The 27,986-nt window shown below is 43.1% G+C and overlaps 1 protein-coding gene across 1 annotated transcript in view; it reads right to left on the bottom strand.

The window, feature by feature from the left end:
- Positions 1-27,986, bottom strand: part of ADRM1 (ADRM1 26S proteasome ubiquitin receptor) — a 420,397-nt gene that overhangs the window by 166,836 nt on the left and 225,575 nt on the right. The window contains exon 8 of the mRNA XM_044090413.1: positions 191-348. Within this exon, the coding sequence (XP_043946348.1) occupies positions 191-348 (158 nt within the window). The remainder of the gene's footprint in view (positions 1-190; positions 349-27,986) is intronic.

Below are 27,986 nucleotides of genomic sequence, written 5' to 3' on the forward strand. Positions count from 1 at the left end.
TGAGTAATGTCTGAACTACTGACCAAACTTAATGGCTCCTACTAATGAAGCCTGCAGCCCCATCATTAGTATGTCCTGATGTGTAAAACAGCAGCCTTTACTACTGTCTAGTACTTGCTACAGATGTACAGCAAACATCGGAGGAAGAAGGGTCAACAAATAAAAATACAAGACATGATGCCCCACATACCTGCTGAAATTGGGGAGAGGTTAATGTGTTCTGAATTTCTTCAGCAGTCTGCGGTAATGACTCCCCGGATGGAAGATATGGCAAAAGGCGTTGCTGTACTTCAGAATTTGCCAGGATAGGGCCCATGATCTCCGGAGTCAGTGCACCAGCCAAATCAACTACAGAACAGAACAAGCATAAGCAAACAAGGCAGAGCATTTATATCTTAGCATGCCCACAGTATACTAATCACTCAAGAATGTGCAGCACATCATTCATTTACATCTTAGCATGCCCACAGTATACTAATCACTCAAGAATGTGGTGCACATCATTCATTTACATCTTAGCATGCCCACAGTATACTAATCACTCAAGAATGTGGTGCCATCATTCATTTACATCTTAGCATGCCCACAGTATACTAATCACTCAAGAATGTGCAGCACATCATTCATTTACATCTTAGCATGCCCACAGTATACTAATCACTCAAGAATGTGGTGCCATCATTCATTTACATCTTAGCATGCCCACAGTATACTAATCACTCAAGAATGTGGTGCCATCATTCATTTACATCTTAGCATGCCCACAGTATACTAATCACTCAAGAATGTGCAGCACATCATTCATTTACATCTTAGCATGCCCACAGTATACTAATCACTCAAGAATGTGGTGCCATCATTCATTTACATCTTAGCATGCCCACAGTATACTAATCACTCAAGAATGTGCAGCACATCATTCATTTACATCTTAGCATGCCCACAGTATACTAATCACTCAAGAATGTGGTGCACATCATTCATTTACATCTTAGCATGCCCACAGTATACTAATCACTCAAGAATGTGCAGCACATCATTCATTTACATCTTAGCATGCCCACAGTATACTAATCACTCAAGAATGTGGTGCCATCATTCATTTACATCTTAGCATGCCCACAGTATACTAATCACTCAAGAATGTGCAGCACATCATTCATTTACATCTTAGCATGCCCACAGTATACTAATCACTCAAGAATGTGGTGCAGCACATCATTCATTTACATCTTAGCATGCCCACAGTATACTAATCACTCAAGAATGTGCAGCACATCATTCATTTACATCTTAGCATGCCCACAGTATACTAATCACTCAAGAATGTGGTGCACATCATTCATTTACATCTTAGCATGCCCACAGTATACTAATCACTCAAGAATGTGCAGCACATCATTCATTTACATCTTAGCATGCCCACAGTATACTAATCACTCAAGAATGTGGTGCCATCATTCATTTACATCTTAGCATGCCCACAGTATACTAATCACTCAAGAATGTGGTGCAGCACATCATTCATTTACATCTTAGCATGCCCACAGTATACTAATCACTCAAGAATGTGGTGCACATCATTCATTTACATCTTAGCATGCCCACAGTATACTAATCACTCAAGAATGTGCAGCACATCATTCATTTACATCTTAGCATGCCCACAGTATACTAATCACTCAAGAATGTGGTGCCATCATTCATTTACATCTTAGCATGCCCACAGTATACTAATCACTCAAGAATGTGGTGCAGCACATCATTCATTTACATCTTAGCATGCCCACAGTATACTAATCACTCAAGAATGTGGTGCCATCATTCATTTACATCTTAGCATGCCCACAGTATACTAATCACTCAAGAATGTGGTGCAGCACATCATTCATTTACATCTTAGCATGCCCACAGTATACTAATCACTCAAGAATGTGCAGCACATCATTCATTTACATCTTAGCATGCCCACAGTATACTAATCACTCAAGAATGTGGTGCAGCACATCATTCATTTACATCTTAGCATGCCCACAGTATACTAATCACTCAAGAATGTGGTGCCATCATTCATTTACATCTTAGCATGCCCACAGTATACTAATCACTCAAGAATGTGGTGCACATCATTCATTTACATCTTAGCATGCCCACAGTATACTAATCACTCAAGAATGTGCAGCACATCATTCATTTACATCTTAGCATGCCCACAGTATACTAATCACTCAAGAATGTGGTGCAGCACATCATTCATTTACATCTTAGCATGCCCACAGTATACTAATCACTCAAGAATGTGCAGCACATCATTCATTTACATCTTAGCATGCCCACAGTATACTAATCACTCAAGAATGTGGTGCACATCATTCATTTACATCTTAGCATGCCCACAGTATACTAATCACTCAAGAATGTGCAGCACATCATTCATTTACATCTTAGCATGCCCACAGTATACTAATCACTCAAGAATGTGCAGCACATCATTCATTTACATCTTAGCATGCCCACAGTATACTAATCACTCAAGAATGTGGTGCCATCATTCATTTACATCTTAGCATGCCCACAGTATACTAATCACTCAAGAATGTGCAGCACATCATTCATTTACATCTTAGCATGCCCACAGTATACTAATCACTCAAGAATGTGGTGCCATCATTCATTTACATCTTAGCATGCCCACAGTATACTAATCACTCAAGAATGTGGTGCAGCACATCATTCATTTACATCTTAGCATGCCCACAGTATACTAATCACTCAAGAATGTGGTGCCATCATTCATTTACATCTTAGCATGCCCACAGTATACTAATCACTCAAGAATGTGGTGCACATCATTCATTTACATCTTAGCATGCCCACAGTATACTAATCATTCAAGAATGTGGTGCACATCATTCATTTACATCTTAGCATGCCCACAGTATACTAATCACTCAAGAATGTGGTGCAGCACATCATTCATTTACATCTTAGCATGCCCACAGTATACTAATCACTCAAGAATGTGGTGCAGCACATCATTCATTTACATCTTAGCATGCCCACAGTATACTAATCACTCAAGAATGTGCAGCACATCATTCATTTACATCTTAGCATGCCCACAGTATACTAATCACTCAAGAATGTGCAGCACATCATTCATTTACATCTTAGCATGCCCACAGTATACTAATCACTCAAGAATGTGGTGCCATCATTCATTTACATCTTAGCATGCCCACAGTATACTAATCACTCAAGAATGTGGTGCCATCATTCATTTACATCTTAGCATGCCCACAGTATACTAATCACTCAAGAATGTGGTGCAGCACATCATTCATTTACATCTTAGCATGCCCACAGTATACTAATCACTCAAGAATGTGCAGCACATCATTCATTTACATCTTAGCATGCCCACAGTATACTAATCACTCAAGAATGTGGTGCCATCATTCATTTACATCTTAGCATGCCCACAGTATACTAATCACTCAAGAATGTGGTGCCATCATTCATTTACATCTTAGCATGCCCACAGTATACTAATCACTCAAGAATGTGCAGCACATCATTCATTTACATCTTAGCATGCCCACAGTATACTAATCACTCAAGAATGTGCAGCACATCATTCATTTACATCTTAGCATGCCCACAGTATACTAATCACTCAAGAATGTGGTGCAGCACATCATTCATTTACATCTTAGCATGCCCACAGTATACTAATCACTCAAGAATGTGGTGCCATCATTCATTTACATCTTAGCATGCCCACAGTATACTAATCACTCAAGAATGTGGTGCAGCACATCATTCATTTACATCTTAGCATGCCCACAGTATACTAATCACTCAAGAATGTGGTGCAGCACATCATTCATTTACATCTTAGCATGCCCACAGTATACTAATCACTCAAGAATGTGGTGCAGCACATCATTCATTTACATCTTAGCATGCCCACAGTATACTAATCACTCAAGAATGTGGTGCAGCATCATTCATTTACATCTTAGCATGCCCACAGTATACTAATCACTCAAGAATGTGGTGCCATCATTCATTTACATCTTAGCATGCCCACAGTATACTAATCACTCAAGAATGTGGTGCACATCATTCATTTACATCTTAGCATGCCCACAGTATACTAATCATTCAAGAATGTGGTGCAGCACATCATTCATTTACATCTTAGCATGCCCACAGTATACTAATCACTCAAGAATGTGGTGCCATCATTCATTTACATCTTAGCATGCCCACAGTATACTAATCACTCAAGAATGTGGTGCCATCATTCATTTACATCTTAGCATGCCCACAGTATACTAATCACTCAAGAATGTGGTGCAGCACATCATTCATTTACATCTTAGCATGCCCACAGTATACTAATCACTCAAGAATGTGCAGCACATCATTCATTTACATCTTAGCATGCCCACAGTATACTAATCACTCAAGAATGTGGTGCCATCATTCATTTACATCTTAGCATGCCCACAGTATACTAATCACTCAAGAATGTGGTGCAGCACATCATTCATTTACATCTTAGCATGCCCACAGTATACTAATCACTCAAGAATGTGCAGCACATCATTCATTTACATCTTAGCATGCCCACAGTATACTAATCACTCAAGAATGTGGTGCCATCATTCATTTACATCTTAGCATGCCCACAGTATACTAATCACTCAAGAATGTGGTGCAGCACATCATTCATTTACATCTTAGCATGCCCACAGTATACTAATCACTCAAGAATGTGGTGCAGCACATCATTCATTTACATCTTAGCATGCCCACAGTATACTAATCACTCAAGAATGTGGTGCCATCATTCATTTACATCTTAGCATGCCCACAGTATACTAATCACTCAAGAATGTGGTGCAGCACATCATTCATTTACATCTTAGCATGCCCACAGTATACTAATCACTCAAGAATGTGGTGCCATCATTCATTTACATCTTAGCATGCCCACAGTATACTAATCACTCAAGAATGTGCAGCACATCATTCATTTACATCTTAGCATGCCCACAGTATACTAATCACTCAAGAATGTGGTGCCATCATTCATTTACATCTTAGCATGCCCACAGTATACTAATCACTCAAGAATGTGCAGCACATCATTCATTTACATCTTAGCATGCCCACAGTATACTAATCACTCAAGAATGTGGTGCCATCATTCATTTACATCTTAGCATGCCCACAGTATACTAATCACTCAAGAATGTGGTACAGCACATCATTCATTTACATCTTAGCATGCCCACAGTATACTAATCACTCAAGAATGTGGTGCACATCATTCATTTACATCTTAGCATGCCCACAGTATACTAATCACTCAAGAATGTGCAGCACATCATTCATTTACATCTTAGCATGCCCACAGTATACTAATCACTCAAGAATGTGGTGCCATCATTCATTTACATCTTAGCATGCCCACAGTATACTAATCACTCAAGAATGTGCAGCACATCATTCATTTACATCTTAGCATGCCCACAGTATACTAATCACTCAAGAATGTGGTGCCATCATTCATTTACATCTTAGCATGCCCACAGTATACTAATCACTCAAGAATGTGGTGCAGCACATCATTCATTTACATCTTAGCATGCCCACAGTATACTAATCACTCAAGAATGTGGTGCCATCATTCATTTACATCTTAGCATGCCCACAGTATACTAATCACTCAAGAATGTGCAGCACATCATTCATTTACATCTTAGCATGCCCACAGTATACTAATCACTCAAGAATGTGGTGCCATCATTCATTTACATCTTAGCATGCCCACAGTATACTAATCACTCAAGAATGTGGTGCACATCATTCATTTACATCTTAGCATGCCCACAGTATACTAATCACTCAAGAATGTGGTGCAGCACATCATTCATTTACATCTTAGCATGCCCACAGTATACTAATCACTCAAGAATGTGGTGCCATCATTCATTTACATCTTAGCATGCCCACAGTATACTAATCACTCAAGAATGTGGTGCCATCATTCATTTACATCTTAGCATGCCCACAGTATACTAATCACTCAAGAATGTGGTGCACATCATTCATTTACATCTTAGCATGCCCACAGTATACTAATCACTCAAGAATGTGGTGCCATCATTCATTTACATCTTAGCATGCCCACAGTATACTAATCACTCAAGAATGTGGTGCAGCACATCATTCATTTACATCTTAGCATGCCCACAGTATACTAATCACTCAAGAATGTGGTGCAGCATCATTCATTTACATCTTAGCATGCCCACAGTATACTAATCACTCAAGAATGTGGTGCAGCACATCATTCATTTACATCTTAGCATGCCCACAGTATACTAATCACTCAAGAATGTGGTGCCATCATTCATTTACATCTTAGCATGCCCACAGTATACTAATCACTCAAGAATGTGGTGCAGCACATCATTCATTTACATCTTAGCATGCCCACAGTATACTAATCACTCAAGAATGTGGTGCAGCACATCATTCATTTACATCTTAGCATGCCCACAGTATACTAATCACTCAAGAATGTGGTGCACATCATTCATTTACATCTTAGCATGCCCACAGTATACTAATCACTCAAGAATGTGGTGCAGCACATCATTCATTTACATCTTAGCATGCCCACAGTATACTAATCACTCAAGAATGTGGTGCACATCATTCATTTACATCTTAGCATGCCCACAGTATACTAATCACTCAAGAATGTGGTGCCATCATTCATTTACATCTTAGCATGCCCACAGTATACTAATCACTCAAGAATGTGCAGCACATCATTCATTTACATCTTAGCATGCCCACAGTATACTAATCACTCAAGAATGTGGTGCACATCATTCATTTACATCTTAGCATGCCCACAGTATACTAATCACTCAAGAATGTGGTGCAGCACATCATTCATTTACATCTTAGCATGCCCACAGTATACTAATCACTCAAGAATGTGCAGCACATCATTCATTTACATCTTAGCATGCCCACAGTATACTAATCACTCAAGAATGTGGTGCACATCATTCATTTACATCTTAGCATGCCCACAGTATACTAATCACTCAAGAATGTGGTGCAGCACATCATTCATTTACATCTTAGCATGCCCACAGTATACTAATCACTCAAGAATGTGGTGCCATCATTCATTTACATCTTAGCATGCCCACAGTATACTAATCACTCAAGAATGTGGTGCACATCATTCATTTACATCTTAGCATGCCCACAGTATACTAATCACTCAAGAATGTGCAGCACATCATTCATTTACATCTTAGCATGCCCACAGTATACTAATCACTCAAGAATGTGGTGCACATCATTCATTTACATCTTAGCATGCCCACAGTATACTAATCATTCAAGAATGTGGTGCACATCATTCATTTACATCTTAGCATGCCCACAGTATACTAATCATTCAAGAATGTGGTGCACATCATTCATTTACATCTTAGCATGCCCACAGTATACTAATCACTCAAGAATGTGGTGCCATCATTCATTTACATCTTAGCATGCCCACAGTATACTAATCACTCAAGAATGTGGTGCCATCATTCATTTACATCTTAGCATGCCCACAGTATACTAATCACTCAAGAATGTGGTGCACATCATTCATTTACATCTTAGCATGCCCACAGTATACTAATCACTCAAGAATGTGCAGCACATCATTCATTAAAACAATAAAACACTTCAAACAACTGTATCTCTTTAGGTATTGAATCGTTAACGGTACAACTGCAAAGATGGACAGACTTGCTCAACTTCCCTAGTGAAATTTCTTTCAAATTTTTATTTATTTATTTGCAGTTGGTTTACCAGGATAGTCCATTGGGCCAAAAAGAACCCGTTTTCAATGTAGTCCTGGGGAGAAAAGCTCCAAACAATCAAAGTTACAATAGGCTAAACATGTGAACCAGTCGGTATTCAAGTGCCATCTCCTCAAGTCTTCCTTCTCATTCTCATATGAATGTCTGGCATTGGTTAAACCCTGACAACAGCTACGATTACATCTCCCAGTACACAAGCAGCCCCGCAAACAATATATCACTATATTTTTACAGGAAGGATCCCAACAAAAGACGTCACAAACACAGTACTGCAGACTGCATATCCAATGAACAGATACTAAAATCTCTTAATTATGCCCGTAAAAAGGGGACAAAGATGGCGAGAGCTGTATATCACAGTATTATGCTTGATGTAACTTTGGGTGCAGTACAGCTTTATCAAGGATCAAAATTTTGTATTTTTACCATCTAACACACACAGTGTTTGGAGATACCATGGCCCCATTTTCATAACATGCATGCTATGTAGAGATAGATCATCCAAGCACACGTAGGATCCATAATAAATTATATCGGATTTAATTGATACGAGACTGCATAAACTCAAAACATAGAGAGTTGCCAGTGAAAACAGTGATACTTCCAAAGTTGCAACACACTTTTTTCATGAAGAAGGAACAAGTCTCTGTGAATCCTGATGTGAGGTAAGACCCAACACCCTAACCAACTACGAGACTGCATAAACTTGAAAAGAAACACTTACCTTCTTGCTCTTCTAAGAGTCAAGTGGCCATGACAGGACACGGGATATCTTTTAGGTTGGACATTGCGTTATCAATTAACTGTCCGGTGACAATCAGTGGGGCTTTTGTGCACATCCCCCAGACACACCCATGCCCCTAGCAAGCACCATCCCACAATTCAAGAAATGACTATCAATATCGGACACTGGTATTACTACACAAGTAATGTAGAGTGTACATACACAACAGAGGCTGGTAGACGAGACAGACACCCTGCAGCAGAGGGAGAAGTTTATTCCTCACCTATTAAGCAGGCTCCTTGATGTGAGATGTAAAGAAGCATGTTTTTACCTCATCACTTGCTCTATGAGAACTTTTTGGATGGGTAGTTTGGGCTTAAACCCAACAGTAAAATACAAAGGTAGAAGAGGCCAGAGGCCAGAGGCTCACAAATGCACAAAGCTCTTCACAGTCATGTAATGGCGACCTCACAACTTTCTCAAGATTTTAAGGAGGACACAGCCTAGTGAAGTTGTGCACTGAAGACAAAGAGCTTGCATCAAAACATCTGCCATGAAGACATGCCAAAAACAAACACTAGAGGCAGGAACCATGTACAGCGGAGTTAACTAACTGCAGCACTTGATAATCAGTGGTTAGTAAGAGGGGGAAAAAGTGCAATGTGTTTGGAAAGTTCCTGCTTATCAACAGCAAGCACTTCCCCCTCCCAGCCACAAAAAGAGAGTAACAATGAGTACATCTTCACAACTACAGTACCAACGTGCAGCAAGTCCTAATCGGATAGTGCACATCAGAGTGTGAACAGTCCTCAGCACTGGTTTCTGGTGCCAAAAAATAGATTAACAGACTGATGCAAGGACAACTCAAACTACCTTAACTGTTCATATGGAGGGATAGTTTATCTCTATGAATGGACAGATATGATTCTCCACAAAAAGACCAGAAAACAAGAAGCAAATTTCAATGCCTCCATGCCAGCAAGCTCAAAACATTATCTGGTGCAGCAGTGGAGAAAGCTTGAAAAGATGTAGAAAGTTCTGAAAAGTAGACAAATACAAAATATACAACTTGGTCAAAAGCAGTGGTTTTGTACAACAGTCTACAGATTGGATCACACCTGCAACGCGCGAATAAAAACGAACTGAAAGAATAGCAGCAGCAAACATAATGCTGGGGTGTAGCCCCAGAAAACTAGACTCCAAAATCAGATTCTGGGTCTTTCAGCCCATACATTAATGTGCTAGTAAGATCCAGGTAACTTCAGATATGGAAATTAAAACGGATTATATTGAAAAATGCTACTCAATGCTAGAAGTCTAAACCTCAAAATGCATTCACTCGAGCCACTCTTTAAAATGGAGAGCAGACATCTGTGCAGTGACAGAGACCTGGTTCAAGGCTCCAGAGAGCACCCCTGCATTACCAGGCTATAATTCATACCACACCTTTCGGCCACCTAACCTGGACCGAAACACTAAAGGCAGAGGCGTGTCCATATTCATTAAGGATATCCACACCTCCAGGCTAGTTGCTCAGCATAATGTATCCAAGATTATCCAAGTGCAACTAACTCTGGGCAAGACTGCAATCCAAATTCTAACATGCTACAGATCCCCCACCATGCCCCACGATTCCCACTCCTCATTTCTTGATACACTAGAAAATATTAGGGTACAACCCAACACCCTAATAATGGGCAATTTCAACTACTGCACCATTAACTGGGAAAACTACTCATGTACCAACTATTTTGCTCAATGTTTTCTGGAATTCATAAATTCCAACGCCTTGGATCAACTTTTCCACACCCCCACCAGGGGCAGAAATATCCTAGACCTGGTCATTACCAACATCGGTGACCAGTGTTCCACACCAGAGGTCAATTCCTCATTGGTCAGATCCGACCACAAGCTAATCACCCTAGACATCCATATCCCGGCCCCCACCCCCCATTAGGGAAACCCCAGTAAAATATTTCCCCAAAGCCAACTTCACATTTCTTAAGACAGAAGTGGCAAACCTTACGACACCCATACAGACGGACAATAGAGGTACGACTGCTGAACCCTACACAAATGCACTTTATGAGCACTTACACGAGTGCATGGAGTGTGCTATCCCTAACAGAACCAAGATGCTATCCTCCAAAAACAGGAGGCCAATCTGGTGGTCCCCTGTCAAACTCTACAACAGAAGAAACTGTTGCAAAAGAGTAAAATCCCATGATTGGGGGAACTCCCTGATCAGCCTCAGTAAGAAGCTGAGATCCCTCAAAATCCTCCAAAGCTAGTTACGAAAACAAAATAGTCAGTGACTCTAAAGACAACCACAAAAGCATTCTATAGCTATTTCAAGAATCTCAATGGCAACACTCAAATCTGCTCCGAGTTACAGCACAATGGCACTAAATATACAGAACCAACTGATATTGCTAACATCCTGGCAGACAGGTTCAGTGCTAACTTTATCCCCCTCTCACCATCTCTATACCGGAAGAATGCAAAGTTCCTGTAATCACGGCTGCACAAGTAAAAACACTCTCCAAAGCCAAGAACACAGCATCTATGGGACCTGACAACATCCCAAAGGCTGTGTTCTACACAAACTACAGAATGAACTGGCACCCCACCTAAGCACCATGTTCAATCATAGCCTCACCTCAGGCTTTGCGCCCACTGAATGGCGCACAGTGACAGTTATCCCACTCCACAAAGGGGGGGGCCACCACGGACCCCGGGGACTACTGCCCCATTAGCCTAACGAGCCTGGTATGCAAGGCCATGGAACATATCATGGAACTTAAAGAAAGACATTGGCAATCTCCAAACTCTGGACCCCACCCAGTTCGGGTTTGCAAAAGGCAGATCATGTCTCCTAAACCTGATAGACGTCTTTGAAGCAGTCACCAAAGCTGTAGACGAGGGTAAGGTGGTTCACACAGCCTATCTAAATCTCGCCAAGACTTTTGACACCACCCCCCACTCTGGAATTACAGATAAACTCACTAAATTAGGTATAAATCCCTATAGACTGGGAACACTACTCAAGCCCAAACACCCTAGCCCAAAAGTTCCTGGAATTCATAAACTCAAATGCCATGGAACAACTAGTCACCATCCCCACAAGAGGAGATAACATACTTGATCTCATCATCACGAACATGGGAGCACAATGTTCAACACTGGAAGTATACCCCTCACTGGTGAGATCAGATCACAAACTAATCTCGCTGGAGGTCCTCATCCCACCCCCACCTGAAATAAAAAAGACCACAGTAAAGAACTTCTCAAAAGCCGACTTCACACTTCTAAAGACTAGTGTGGTCTCCTTTCAGGCCCCGAGCCATGGAAAACAATACTCAAGCCGCTGAATCACTTACAAACGCCTTCTACCAGCACCTGCAGGACTGCATGGATAAGGCAATCCCAAGCAAAACAAAGACTCTTTGTACCAAAGGCAAGCGTCCAGTCTGGTGGACCCCAGCCATAAACAAACTCTACAACAAAAGGAGGAAGCTACTACAAGATAGAGCAAAATCCTTAAAAGGTAAGACACCCTTGATCACTATAAGTAAAAACTAAGAGCTCTCATAAAATCATCCAAAGCAAATTTCGAGAGAAAAATAGCTAAAGACTCAAAAGACAATCATAAGGCCTTCTTTAGCTATGTTAGAAACCTAGGAGGAAACTCCCAGATATGCTCAGAACTAGTTCAAAATGATGTGAAGATTACTGATCCTACAGACATTGCCAACATACTGGCTGACAGGTTCAGTGCAAACTTCTCCCCTCCCCAAAGGAGAGATATCTATACCAAATGAGTGCAGCCCCCAAACATCTCCAGCCCAAGTGAGAACTGCTCTCTCCAAAGCAAAAACACAGCATCCATGGGACCCGATGGTGTCCCGGCTGTGTGCTCCACGAACTCAATGAGGAATTAAACCCACAGCTAGGACAGCTGTTTAATCAAAGTCTTACCTCTGGATACACTCCAGGAGTGGCGCACTGCAACTGTGGTCCCACTTCACAAAGGCGGTGCCTCCACAGACCCTGGAAATTACCGCCCATTAGCTTGACAAGCCTTATCTGCAAAGCCATGGAGAGGATCATAATGGACCTCATAAATAAAGACATAGGGAATTTGCAGACTTTGGATCCAACCCAGTTTGGCTTTGTCAAAGGCAGATCATGCCTTTTAAACTTGGTTGACTTTTTGAAACAGTCACCAAAGCCATTGATGAGGGAAAGGCAGTCCATACAGCCTACCTCGATCTGGCTAAGGCCTTCGATACAATACCCCACTCGGGTATCATTGAAAAACTCATCAGCTTAAATGTTAACCCATACATCACAAGATGGGTTGCAAACTGGCTGAGTGACAGAACCCACAGGGTCAGAGTTGCTGGCGCCATGTCAGACTCAAAGCCTGTCACAAGTGGTGTCCCACAGGGCTCAGTCCTGGGCCCACTCTTGTTTGGCATCTACTTTTCCGAAGTACAAGCAAACACAGGAGGGTTATGGCTGACAAAGTTTGCAGATGACTGCAAACTGGGCCATAGTAGAAAACACATCTGACACAGATATCCTTCAGAAGGGTCTCACAGAAACGGATAACTGGTGCCAGAGCCACGCCTAAAGTTAAATGCCAAAAATGCATAGTCATACCCTTCGAAAAACAAGGTTACCTAGCTACCAAATAGGTGGCAATCCACTGAGCACAGAAGAAGTTATCAGGGACCTGGGGACCCAGGTTGATAGTAGTCTGTCATTCGACACCCATGTAGCTAAAGTAGTTAGGAAGTCCTTCTACATTGCCCACCTTATCATGAAGGGATTCTCATCTAGATCAAGGGAGGTCATAGTCTCCCTTTACTCATCACTCATCAGACCAATGATTGAGTACAATGTCCCATTCGGAATGTATCTGACCCGACACTTGCAGCAGCTGGAGAGGCCACAAAAGTTCCTCACCAAAAGGATAAAGGGTCTCAAAATCTGTCCTATGCTGCCCGACTGAAAGAACTCCAGCTCTATTCAGTTAAACACGCTTGCTCAGAGGTGACCTTTGCCTAACATACAAGGCCATGTCAAACCCAGATTTGATGAATATGCTTCACCTCAAAAATCTAGTTCCATCAGAGCCACAAGGGCAGGAGACTTAAACCTCGACACGGCTATAAATAGGACGTGCTGGAGAGATAGATTCATCACCCAAAGACTCCCTATGCTGTGGAACAAAATCCCGGTGCATGTGAGGCAGAGCACCTCGCTGGCCTTGTTCAAGAGAAATCTTGACCAATGGATGGGAGATCGCAGATATACCCCAGGAATTACCTCAGTGTCACTGCTCGACAGAGGCACAGCAAAATAATGGGTATAGTTCCCCATACTAAAGGGGTGGCGTAAGCCACAAAACAATGGGCTAGGCTTATAAATGCCCTCGGGCAGATAGCCTAGTATGAACCTATGTCACAAAATGGGTTGCCAACTGGTTCACTGGCAAAACCCACACCGTGAAAGTGGCAGACTCCAAATCCGACTTCAGACCAGTGACAAGTGGAGTACCACATGGTTCAGTCCTGGGTCTTCTCCTGTTTGATATCTACTTTTCTTAAGTACAGGCTAACAAAGAAGGTCTTTGGATAACGAAGTTCGCAGATGACTGCAAACTAGGAGCCATAATCGAAAAGTACAGTTGTGTACACTTACCATAAATGTAGATGAGTGTATTCACTGTTACAGTCCTAACCAATGGGTTATCTGGCTCCCGGTAGCCCTCGATCGGCCAGAATACCAAAAGTAAATAAATATGACATCGGCTGTCGTCGGTTGTAAAGGATGTCAAGACGTCAGATATAAAAGGAGGCAGCTGATGCAACTTCCTCAGTCTTTCTTGCCATAACAGTCAGGAGCCCCCAGAAAACAAGGCTTAAGCCAAAATAAACTTTATTAAGCAAAACCAGATTCAGCCTGTACTTTACGAAAGGAGAAGAGGAGAAGACCAAAAAAAAGGGGGGGGGAAGGAGGGAGGGAAACCAGGACTGCAACAGTGAATACACTCGAACATCTACATTTATGGTAAGTGTACACAACTGTACTGTGTTCATCTTGTTTCACTGCTGCAGTCCTAACCACGAAGAGGGAGGAGGTACCAACAGAATCAAGGATTGGAGAGAATGTCCTGCAGAACAGCAGTGGCAAACCCTGCCCTGGCTCTAGAAAACAAAGGCAAATTATAATGCTTTGTGAAAGTGTGAACAGAAGACCATGTGGCAGCCTCTAAAATGTCTTTAGTAGGGACACCCCTTAAAAAGGCTGCAGAAGTTAAAGCTGCTCTTGTGATGTGGGTCCTAACCCCTTGAGGAGGAACCTTGCCATGCAAGGAATAACAGAAAAGTAATACAATGAGCAATCCACTTAGAAATGGTTTGCTTAGAGATAGCTTTCCCTGAGCTCCAGGGGTAAAACTGACCAATAACCCTGCTGATCTCTGAAGGTCTTTAGTCCTGTCCAAGTAAAACCTGAGCTGTCTGTGCACAAAACCTGAACTGTCTGTGCACATCAAGAGACTATAGGATCCTTTCCCCTCTATTTTGAGGATTAGGAAAGAAAGTAGGAAGGTGTATGGACGGATTACCAGGCTAGAAACCAACCACCTTAGACATAAGAGGGATTGGTTCTCAGAGAGACACGATCTGCATGGAAAATAAGAAAAGGCTCCACAGCCATCAAAGCTTGCAGCTCGAAACCCTCCATTCTGAAGTTAAGCCAAAAGGAAGGCAGTCTTCCGAGAGAGAAACTTTAAATCTGCAGTGGCAGCTGGCTCAAAAGAAGGAAGAGAGAGTTACTCTAGAACAAAATTAGGATCCCAGACTGGAGTAGGTGCCCTTCTGGGAGGTTTTAAGTTGCAAGCACCTCTGAGAAACATTTTCATCAGGGGATGAGAGAAAATGGGTTGCTCAAAAGAACAATGAGCAGAAATGGCTGAAGCATGGATCTTGACACAGGAAAACGAAAGACCACCCTGAAGCAAATCATCCAAAGTATTCCAGGATCAGAGGAAGAGTAGGCTGATAAGAAGATTCCCCTCTAGCCTGCATCCAATGAGAGACTCTTTCCCCATTTGCCAGAGTAGGACTTCCTAGTGCTAGGCCTCCTGAAGTACATTAACCACCTGCTGGGAAAGGGAAGAAGAAATGGACTGATTCATACAATGAGCCATGCTGCCAAATGGAGAGACTGAAGATGAGGATGTAGAATGTTTCCCCCTTCCTGAACCAAAAGATATGGTTTCAGAAGAAGCCACCAAGGAGGAAATTGGGAGAGACTGCGAAGCAGTGGATACCAATGCTGTCTGGGCCAGTCTGGAGCTATGAGAATAGCCCTTGGTCTTCAGTCCCTGATCTTCAATAATACTCTGGGAAAAAGAGGAAGAGGAGGGAAGGCATAAACTGACAGAAGCGTCCAAGGGAAGGACAGAGCATCCACTCTACAGGCCTTGCTGTGATGCTGTCTGGTGCAAAAAAGTGGTAGAAGGTGGTTGTCTGGGGAGGAGAAAAGATCTACCTGAGGAGTGACCCAACGTTGAATGATGCTGTAAAAGACTGCTCTGCAGTTGCCACTTGTGAGGACCCAGGGTCTGTCTGCTCAACTGGTCTGCTAAAATAATGAGTTTCCCTAGAAGAAACTGAGCTAGGAGATGCAGGCCCAAGGATGCTGCTATGGACCAGAGAATCATGCTCTGGCAGCACAGGGGGTAAGAATGAGTACCTCCCTGTTGATGTACCACATGACTGTGGTGTTGTCTGTTTTGACAAGCAGAGTTTCTGGGGAAAGAAGATGCTTGAAAGCCAGTAAGGCCTGCTGAACTACTATCAACTCCTTTAGGTTTATGTGCAGGTGCATCTGCTGGGGGTTCCAATGTCCCTGTATGCATCTGTCATCCAGGTGAGCTCCCCAGGCGTAGTCCGATGTGTCCGTGGCAAGAACTTGAATGGCAGGAGGTGGGCAAAAAAGGCATGCCTTTGTTTTGTAGACAGGCTGTCGCCCACCATAGAAACTCCATCTGCAGACATGGAAGCAGAGGAATTATCATATCCAGGTCCTGTGTGGGTTGACACCAAAGGTTCTTGAGGTACCATTGCAATTTCCTCATACGCAGTCTTGCATATGGAGTCATGAGAATGCAAGGGGCCATGTATCCCAGAGCTTGCAGGTACTTCCTTGCAGAGAGCTGGGACAGGCTTGCCAAATCCTTGAAGTAAACAGAGTTGCCTGCTTCTCCTGGGTGAGATAAATCATCTGGGTGGCTGTGTTCAGACTCGCTCCCAGGAATGTTATCTCCTTGGATGGCACCATTTTTGATTTTTCCTCGTTGAGAGTGTAACCCAGGGAAGAGAGAAGAGTCTTTACAAATTCCAGATCCTTTAACCGCTGTTCTTGAGAATTTGCTTGAATTAGACAGTCGTCCAAGTATGGATAAATCTGAATTTCCTTCTGCCTGCAAAAAGCAATGACTGGAGCTAGGCACTTTGTGAAAACTCTGGGAGCAGTAGATAAGCCAAAGGGCAGCGCAGAGAACGGATAATGTTGCTTGCCCACTCTGAAACGAAGGTATTGCCTGAACTTTCTCTGATAGGGATGTGCAGATAAGCTTCTTTGAGATCCAAAGTTACCAGCCAGGAGTCCTTGTCTAACATTGGTAGCAACTGATGCAAGTGAGCATTTTGAACTTTGGAATTACCAAGAAAGAGTTCAGAATGGATAGATCTAGGATAGGACGCCAGGTGCCTTCAAGAAAGAGTTCAGAATGGATAGATCTAGGATATGATGCCAGGTGCCTTATTTTTTCTGGAACTAAGAAAAGTCTGGAATAGAAGCCCTGGCCTACCTGCTGAGCAGGAACTAATTATATTGCCCCCAGAAGTAACAGAAGCAAAATTAGCTTTTCTACTTCTGCCCTTTGGTTTGGAGGAGTGTCTGGGAATCCTTTGGGTACTGGAAAGGTGTGGAATGAAAACCTGTGTCCTAGGGATACAGTTCTGAGTACTCATTTGTCATCCGTGATGGTGGCCCAGACATTTGCAAAAAAAGGCCAACCTTCCCCCTAAAAGATTCTCCGAGCAAGCAGGAACAAGCAGAAGTTGGGCAGAGTCATTGAGAATGTTTGTACTGAGATGTAGGAAGTTGGGCAGAGTCATTGAGAATGTTTGTATTGAGATGTAGGCTTAGAACTTCCAGCCTTGGAAGTGGAAGCATGCCAACGCTTGGACCTTTGAGGGGTAGCCACCTACCCCCTAAAAGATTTGTAACCTCTAGTCCTAAAACGGTTCTGTCTGCTGGTATAAGGAAACATTCAACTCTTAGAAGGGTAATTCCTGCTAAAGCGAGGAGATTGAACTTGCAGAAAGTCTGTTCGCATAGACTTGGCCTTATCCTCTTTTTGAGCACTTGCTTTGCTGCCAAAAAGACTGTCCTTATGTAAAGGTACATCTAAAAGCTTAGACTTGACAGGCTCTGGTAGGGGCTGCTCCTTGAGCCAAGCATGCCTTCTGAGAACAGATCCAGTAGCTGTAGCCTTGCAGGAGGTTTCTAGAATGTCAAAACCACAATGTAATAAATGTTGGACAAGACTGGCAGAATTCAGCAAACCCTGCATATCCTTACTGTCTGCTAAAAGAGGCACAGTTGCAATCTTTGACTTAATAGCCTCCAAAGTGCGCTGCTGGTACTTCAGCATATGAAAAAGGCAATTAGTAAACCTAATAGCAAGAGTGGCAGAGGTATCATTTTTTTACCCCACCTATCTAGGTTTCTAGATACCCTGTCGGAAGGAACAGGATTCTTGATAACAGTGGCGTTAACTCCTTTAGGGCCTTGAGAAATGACCTCTGGATCAGCCAACGGATTCCAGAAACAAATGAGAATCAGGGACTCTATAAGTACCTGTCAGGTTTCCTGGGAGCAGGAGGAACCGAATTTGGAGTCAAGGAATTTTCCATAAAAACATCATCAACTACTTCCAACACTGGAGGAATAGAGTACAGTTGTGCACACTTACCATAAATGTAGATGTTTGACTGTATTCACTGTTGCAGTCATTACATTTGGGTAATCTGCTGGCAGGTTGCCCTCAGTCGGCCTGAATAACAAAGTCTTGGGTCCTGCGTCGGTTGCTGTCTCTTCTTCCATGATGTCAGGTCATCAGGGGTATAAAACATGCAGCAGACGCCATTTTATTCAGTTTTTCTTGCCCCAGATGTCAGGTGCCCCCCAAATGGGGAGCAAAATTTATATATATATATATATATATATATATATATATATATATATATATATATATATATATATATATATATATATAAATGCACTTTTAGCAACATAACTTTACCTTCATCTAATAGCAAATACACCACAAAGGCTTTAGTATATAGTGAAGGAAAGAAAAATTATAGAAAAAGGGGGGATGGCGGGTGGATAACCTGGACTGCAACAGTGAATACACTGCAGTCATTACATTTGGGTAGAATCCCAAAGCTATGGATGGGAGGATGGAGCTAAACAGCATTAGGAGCGGCTATAAGGCCCTGCAGAACTGCAGTGGCAAAGCCTGCCCTGGATTTGGAGAAGACAGGCAAATGATAATGCTTTGTGAAGGTATGAACAGAGCTCCAAGTAGCAGCCTCTAGAATGTCTTTGGTTGGGACCCCTCTGAGAAAAGCTGCTGAGGTAGAGGCAGCCCTGGTGGAATGAGATCTGATCCCCTTGGGCACAGGTTTTCCATGGTGCAGGTAGCAGATGGCTTATCCATTTAGAAATACTCTGCTTTGATATAGCCTTCCCCTCTGACCCTGCAGCAAATGCTACCAGTAGTTGCTCAGACTTTCTTAGAGATTTGGTCCTGTTCAAGTAGAATCTTAGTTGTCTGTGTACGTCCAATGAATGCAGAATCTGCTCCCCCTTGTTCTGTGGATTTGGATAAAAAGTTGGCAGGTGAATTGCCTGGTTAGGAGCCACACGGGATACCACCTTAGGCATAAAAGAAGGATTGGTCCTGAGGGACACCCTGTCCGGGTAAAATGTAATAAAAGGCTCCACAGCCATGAGAGCCTTTAGTTCTGAAACCCTTCTTGCTAAAGTGACTGCCAAGAGAAAAGCGGTTTTCCAGGATAGAAATTTTATATCCGTAATAGCTGCTGGTTCAAAAGGAGGCAGGTTGAGTTTTCCAGCACAAAATTGAGGTCCCATGCAGGAGTTGGAGATCTTCTGAGAGGCCTTACATTTTGGCCCCTCTAAGATGCTGTTTAAGCAGAGGATGAGAAAAAGAGGGGAGGCTCTGTGTTGTAATGAGCCGAGATGGCAGAGGCATGGATTTTTATTGAAGAAAAAGATAGGCCCTTGTCTCAGTCAAATATTGTAAAATCTGAGGAATATTGGGCTTTGCTGTGTCTGTTACTTGTGCTCGATTCCAAGCAAATATTCTCTTCCATTTATCAGCATAAGATTTTCTAGTACTAGGCCTTCTGGCTTCCAAAATGACATCCATCACAGATTTACTGAGAGGTGTTTGAATAATTAAATGATCAGCCATGCTGCAAGGTTCAGGGTTTAGAGCTGAGTGTGCAGAATTTGATTGTTCTGCTGAGACAGTAGATGAGGTATTTGAGGCAAGTACCAAGGGGGGAGTTGGGAGTTGAGACATGTTCCTTAGAAGTGGGTACCAGTGTTGTTTAAACCAGTCCGGAGCAACTAGGATCATTTTTGGTTTTTCCTGTCTGACTTTTAGTAAGACCTTGGTGAGAAGAGGCAGAGGGGGAAAAGGCATAGACTGACATGTTTTTCCAACTGAAGGATAGGGCGTCCACCTTCCATGCTTTTTTGTGATGAATTCTTGTGCAGAATTTGTCCAGTTGATAATTTTGGGGAGAGGCAAATAGATCTATGTCTGGGCTCCCCCATTTCAGTGTTAACATGCTGAAGATTTATGGATCCAGTTTCCATTCGTGTGGGTCCATAAGATTTCTGCTTAGGTAGTCTGCCAGAGCATTTTGTTTTCCTGGCAGGAATTGAGCTTGAAGATGTATTTGGTAAGTCAAAGCCATGTTCCACAATACCATGGCTATTCTGCAAAGGGAGTAGGAATGTGTACCCCCCTGCTTGTTTATGTACCACATAACCGTGGTGTTGTCCGTTTTTATCAGTAGTTGTCCTGGATGAAGTAAGTCCTTGAAGGCTGTCAGAGCATTCTGAACAGCTAGCATCTCTTTCAGGTTGATATGCCAATGCAATTGTTTTGGGCTCCATTTTCCCTGAATGCATCTCCCCGCCAGGTGGGGCCCCCAAACATAGTCTGATGCGTTTGTAGTTAGGGTTTAGGTGGCAGGGGGTAGAGTGAACGACAGTCCCTTGTTTTGGTGACCTATCTCTGCCCACCAAAGAAACTTCTGTTGTAGGCAGGGAATGAGGGGTATCATTGTTTCCAGACTGGGACAATGTTGGCTCCATAAACTTTTTAGGCACCACCGTAGTTTCCTCATATGAAGTCTTGCATATGGAATTAGCAGAATGCAGAATGCCATGAACCCCAAAGCCTGCAGAATTTGTCTTGCAGATAACTGGGTTTTTGTTGCCATTTGTTTGGAGTATATTGTCAGTTGCCTTTGTTTGCCTGGTGTTAAGGTAATCCATCTGGGCAGTTGTATTCTAGCTTGCACCCAAGAATGTAATTATTTGAGAGGACACCAGCTGGAATTTCTTTTCGTTTATTGTGTAACCCAAGCATGTTAGAAGCCTTTTTACAAATGCCAGATGTTGAAGAGAGTGTCCTTGTCCTCTGCTTGAATGAGACAGTCATCCAGATAAGGGTAAATTTGTATACCTCTGTCTGCAGAATGCAATTACTGGTGCCAGGCACTCTTTAAGACCCTGGGCGCAGTAGATAAGCCAAAGGGCAGTGCAGAGAATTGGTAATGCAAAACACCTTCTGCATGATTCCCCGATTGGGATATGCAGGTATGCCTCAAGTCTAGAGTCACTAACCAAGCGTTTCTGTCCAGCATAGGCAGTAGCTGTTGTAAAGTCAGCATTTTGAATTTTGGAATGTCCAGGAATGTGTTCAAAATCGATAAATCCAGTATTGGGCGCCAAGAATTGTCTTTTGTGGGTACCAGGAAAAGTCTTGAACAAAAACCTTGTCCTTTTTCCCTTTCTGGTACTGGTTGAATAGCCCTCCTATCCATGAGGGACATAACTTGTTTCTGAGCCTCTGCCCACTGATTTTGTGGCAGGTCTGGCCATCCGTCTGGAATTGGCAAAGTATGGAAATGAAATCTGTACCCCTGGGATACTATGTTCAATACCCACTTGTCCTGGGTAATTAACTGCCACTTTTTTGCATGAAGTGCTAGTTTTCCCCCAAGGGGGCTGCCAAACGTTAAGTGCTGGGTGATGGTACAGGAAAGTCATTAAGACTGCTTACTGTAGGGTTGTCCTTTGTTTCCTCCAGATTTGGAGGTGGAGGCACCCCATTGCTTTGACCTGTAAGAACCCTGTGATTGGTATCTGGAGCCTTTTGAGCGCCTGGATTTGCCTTGAGTGGCTCTGTTAGACACAGGAAAGGACCAATTTTTAGTAGGCCAGTGCCTACTGAACCTGGGTGGCTGCACTTGCAAGAAATCTTTTACAGTTTGCATAGATTTAGCTTTGTCTTCCATTTTTTTTAAACCTCTTCTGCCTTATTACCAAACAGAGTGTCATGCTGCAAGGGGGCATCCAACAATTTAGCTTCAACATGATCAGGCAGATTTTGTTCCTTGAGCCAGGCATGCCTTCTAATCACAGATCCAGTAACTGCGGCCCTGCAAGAGGTCTCCAAGGAATCAAAACCCCAATTGCAAAGTATGCTTTCCAACCTGTTCTGCTGAATGCAATAATTCCTGTAATTATTTAATTTCCACACAATCAGAAATCAACATTATTTTCTGTTTCAGTAAGGCCATAACATGCTGTTGATATTTAAGCATATGAAACTGGCAGTTTAAGGCTCCGATTGCCAAGGTAGCAGATATATAAACCTTCTTTCCCCAGCTATCCAGCATCCTGGAATCTCTATCACAGGGGGTAGGTTTTTTTGGCTGTAGAGGCCTTAACACCCTTGGGACCCTGTGAAATAGTCTCAGGGTCAGCAGAAGGATTTTTGAATAGAAATTTGTGGGAGTCAGGAACCCTGTAATATCTGTCTGGCTTACTAGGAGCCAGAGGTAGGGAATCAGGGGCCATGCTTGATTCTGAAAACACATCATCAACAATGTCTAACATAGGTGGTACAGCCAAAGGCCTATGCTGAGGAAGAAGGAAATCCCCAAGTCTCTTTTTTGATTCAGAGAAGTCCTGACTCTCCCAGTGAAAATGTTCCCTTAAAAGTATGCAAAGTTTCTCCAAAAGAGTAATCCTCAGGAGGAGATGCAGATAGGATGGACTCCTCTGAATCAGAATCCTCAAAGGGTGGAATGGAAAATTTCTGATCAGAAGAATCAGAAGAAATGGAAACCTGATCTGAAGATTCATAATCAGTGTCTTGCCTAGGCCTCTTGGCAGGGGGGGGGTTGGAACCCCTGACTAAGGTAATTAAGTCCTCAGCCATTTTGATCATCTATTTTTTTAGGCATAGGGGCCTGAGCACGTGGCTCATGCATCGTTTTTTTTTAGACATAGAAGATGCTTTTGACCTTGTTTTTGAGGGTGGCGTCTGTTTTATATAAAAATGTTGAGGCCTGAAAACACCCTCAGAAGCCGGTGCCCGCTCAGCGGCTCCGGACCCATCCAAGGGAGAGACATCCGCGGGTTCAAGACTCTGAGAATCTCGTGGCATACCAGACTCCGCATGGGTCTCGGTAGAGGCCTGCGACTCAAAAGTAGAGGGTATCAGAGGCTGCAAAAGTGCCTCACTGAGTATCGGCGACTGGCTTAAGTGAAGGTTTGTCATCGGTTTTGGACCTAAACGGTCTGTCTCTGTCTTTTTCTTTGCGTTTTTTGTGAACACCAGTAGTCGGATTACTAACAGACGACATTTCAGGATAATTAAATCTTGATACAAAATATTTAGAAATAAAACTAGACAGACGCTTAGTGCGTTGGTTAAATCCAACACAAAACCGACAGCAAGGCACGTTATGATCTGGGCCGAGGCAAGGAATACAGTATAAATGAAAATCCTTGAGGTATTTGCTTCCCACAAGTAATGCAATTATTAACTTTTACTGACATCGGTAAGGAGCAAGAAAAAGTTTCCCCAACGGGGTACTTAGCGTTAGTTTGAAGACTTCGGTTCTGAAACTCGAATGCGAAACTTTCAGGAGTCGGCCGACCTGCACTTGCGAACTGCTTCGGGCACCGCGCGGCAAGAAAGACCGAATAAAATGGCATCGGCTGCATGTTTTATACCCCTGACGTCATGGAAGAGACAGCAGGACCCAAGACTTTGTTATTCAGGCCAACTGAGGGCAACCTGCCAGCAGACTACCCAAATGTAATGACTGCAACAGTCAAACACGAAGAACATCCAGAGGCTTATGCTGAGGCAAATCCAAAAATTTCCTAATCCTTTTCTTAGATTGGGGATAATCCTGACTTTCCCCATTTAAAATGCTCCCTGACAGTATTCAAAGTATCACCAAAAGAGAAATCCTCTGGAGGAGAAGCAGAAGGAATGGATTCCTCTGCATCTGAATCCTCAAAAGACCACCTGAGAAAAGTACAGTTTTGTACCTACCATAAATGTAGATGTTCGAGTGTATACACTGCTGCAGTCATTACACTTGGGTTATTCTGCCGTCAGGCGGTTCCCCAGTCGGCCTGAGTTCCAAAGTCTTGGTCCAGCGTCAGTTGTTGTCACCTCCTCTCTGACGTCAATGAGACAGGGGTATACAAGATGCAGCTGACGCCATTTTCTTCAGTTTTTCTTGCCCCAGTTGCCAAGTGCCTCTAAATAGCTAGGCAATTCAAATTGCTAATAAAACATACATAAGAAAAGCAAAAAACAACTTACAGCTACCAGCAATTACTCCCAATAGGTAGTAAGGGTAGAAGACATAAGTACGTACCAGCCAGTAAGAGGGGAAGGAGGGAGGGTAACCTGGACTGCAGCAGTGTATACACTCGAACATCTACATTTACGGTAGGTACAAAACTGTACTATGCTCATCGTGTTACACTGCTACAGTCATTACACTTGGGTAGAATCCCAAATCTGAGGAAGGGTGGCTGGTTCTATAGGGCATTAGGGGTGGCTATAAGGCCCTGCAACACAGCAGTGGCGAAGCCAGCTCTGGATTTAGAGTACAGAGGCAGATGGTAATGCTTGGTGAAGGTATGTACAGAACTCCAAGTTGCTGCTTCCAAAATATCCTTGGTAGGTACTCCCCTGAGGTAGGCAGTTGAAGTGGCTGTTGCCCTGGTGGAGTGAGATCTAATGCTGCTAGGTACAGGTTTTCCATGGTATGTGTAGCAGAAACGTATACAATGACCTATCCATTTTGAGATGGTCTGTTTTGAAATGGCTTTTCCCTGTGCTCCTGCAGCATATGCTACCAGTAATTGTTCAGATTTTCTGAAAACTTTAGTTTTATCCAAGTAGAAGCGTAACTGCCTGTGAATGTCCAAAGAGTGCAGTAGTCTCTCTCCTTTATTCTGTGGTTTAGGATAAAAAGTTGGTAGGTGAATAGTTTGGTTTAGAGCCACACTGGATACCACCTTTGGCATAAAAGTAGGGTTAGTTCTTAAAGACACCCTGTCCTGGTGGAAAAGGAGGATAGGTTCCACTGCCATTAGTGCCTGTAATTCTGAAACTCTTCATGCTGATGTTATTGCCAGGAGCAGAGCAGTTTTCCAAGAGATGTATTTCAATTCTGCTGTGTTGGCTGGCTCAAAAGGTGGTAAAGTTAGCTTCTCCAAAACAAAGTTGAGGTCCCAAGTTGGAGTAGGTGCTCTACGGGGCGGTCTTATGTTTTTAGCCTCTTTGAGGCACTGTTAACACAGGATTAGAGAAAATTGGTGGATCCGTGTTGTAATGAGCAGAGATGGCAGAGGCGTGGATCTTGATAGATGGAAAGAGTCCTTTGTCCAGCATCTCAGTTAAGTATTGTAGTATCCGAGGAATGTTTGGGACAAGAGGGTCAAGGCTGTGAGCTTGGTTCCAGGCACAGAATCTCTTCCATTTATCCGAATAGGCTTTCATGGTACTAGGCCTTCTCGGCCTCCAGAATGACATCCATAACAGCTTTGGAGAGAGGCATTGCTTGCTTGACTAAGGAATCTTCCATGCAGCTAGGTTTAAGGTCTTTAGCTGGCTGTGTAGTATTTGTTTGTTGTGCCGAGTCAGCAGATGTGGGCTTTGAGGCAAAATCCACGGTGGTTCTTGTGCTAAGCTCCTTAAGACTGGGTACCAGTGCTGGCGTGGCCAGTCTGGTGCAATCAGGATCATCTTTGGCTCTTCCTGCCTGGCTTTTATGAGTACCATTGGCAGGAGAGGTAGTGGTGGGAAAGCATATACTTGTAGGTTCTCCCAGCTGAATGAGAGGGCATCCACTTTTAATGCCTGTGGATGGTAACTCCTTGTGCAGAATTTTTGTAGCTGGCAGTTTATTGGGGATGCAAACAGATCTATGTCCTGGCTCCACCATTTCTGTGTTATCAATCTGAATATTTGTGGATTCAGTTCCCATTCGTGGGGATCCATGATGTTTCTGCTTAAGTCGTCTGCCAGTGTGTTTTTGTCTCCTGGCAGGAATTGTGCTTGCAGATGAACTTGAAGATTTATAGCTGTGTTCCACAAGGTCATAGCTTGTCTGCATAGGGGGTAGGAGTGCGTGCCCCCTTGCTTGTTTATGTACCACATAACTGTGGTGGTGACTGTCTTTAGCAGTAGTTGTCCTGGATGCAGCAGGTCCTTGAAGGCTATAAGTGCATTTTGTACAGCTAGCATCTCTTTTTGATTGATGTGAAGATGCCTTTGTTCTGCGGGCCACGTGCCCTGGATACATTTGCCTGCCATGTGTGCTCCCCAGGCGTAATCCGATGCATCTGTTGTCAGTGTTTGCCTGGCTGTGGGTTGTGTAAAAGGCTGCCCCTTGTTGAGGTGACAAGCTTGAGCTCACCATTGAAACTCCTGTTGAAGGCAAGGAATTAGTGGTAAAACTGTTTCCAAACTTTGACAGTGTTGAGACCATACATTCTTTAGGTACCATTGTAGTTTCCTCATATGCAGTCTGGCATATGGAATTGGTAGTATGCAAGATGCCATGTAACTCAAGGCCTGCAGAATTTTTCTTGCAGGGAGTTGGGTCTTTGTTGCCATCAATTGAAAGTATTGAGTCAGTTCTTGTTTGTCTGGTGTGAGATAAGCCATCTGGGCCGTTGTGTTCAAGCTGGCACCCAGGAATATAATCTCTTGTGAGAGTGCTAGTTTTGATTTCTTTTCGTTTACTGTGTAACCCAGGCAACTTAATAACTGTTTTACAAACACCAGATGCTTTAGAAGAATGTCCTTTGCTCTCTGCTTGAATCAGGCAGACGTCCAGGTACGGATAAATTTAAATTCCTTTCTGTCTGCAAAATGCAATTACTGGTGCCAGGCACTTTGTGAAGACCCTGGGAGCAGTAGATAAGCCAAAGGGCAGTGCAGAGGATTGGTAGTGCGTTGAACAAGCTATGAATCTGAAGTATCTTCTGCAGTTTTGTCTGATAGGGACATGCAGGTATGCCTCTGAGGTCCAAAGTCACGAGCCAAGCTTTCTTGCCCAGCATGGGAAGAAGCTGCTGTAATGTCAACATTTTGAATTTCGGAACATCCAGGTAAGTGTTTAGAGATGAAAGATCCAGAATGGGCCTCCAGGCTTTGTCCTTCCTGGGTACCAGAGTCTTGAGTAAAATCCTTGTCCTTGCTCCTGTGATGGTACCTTTTGAATAGCTCTCATATCCAGGAGTGCTGTAATTTGTTTTTGAGCCTCTGCCCATTGATTTGGTGGCAGATTTGGCATTCCTTTTAACCTTGGCAGAGTGTGAAAGTGGAACCTGTAACCTTGAAATACAATGTTGAGAACCCATTTGTCTTTGGTGATCATTTGCCAATTGTGGTAGAAGAGTGCCAGTTTTCCTCCCAAGGGGGCTGCCAATAAGGATTTGTTTGACAGCTGTAGTGGGAAGTAATTGGAGCGGTTTTTTATATGGTTGGGGCCTGTCTTCCCCTTCTTTCTGGCCTGATGCAACCCATTGTCAAGGCCTATAAGTACCTTGTGTTTGACCTCTACCTCTTGGACGTCTGTATCTTCTCCTTTGAGGTCTAATTGGAA

Source organism: Protopterus annectens, chromosome 12.part0 (genome assembly GCF_019279795.1).
Source record: "Protopterus annectens isolate FY-2018-M chromosome 12.part0, PAN1.0, whole genome shotgun sequence".
Classification (NCBI taxonomy): domain Eukaryota; kingdom Metazoa; phylum Chordata; order Ceratodontiformes; family Protopteridae; genus Protopterus; species Protopterus annectens.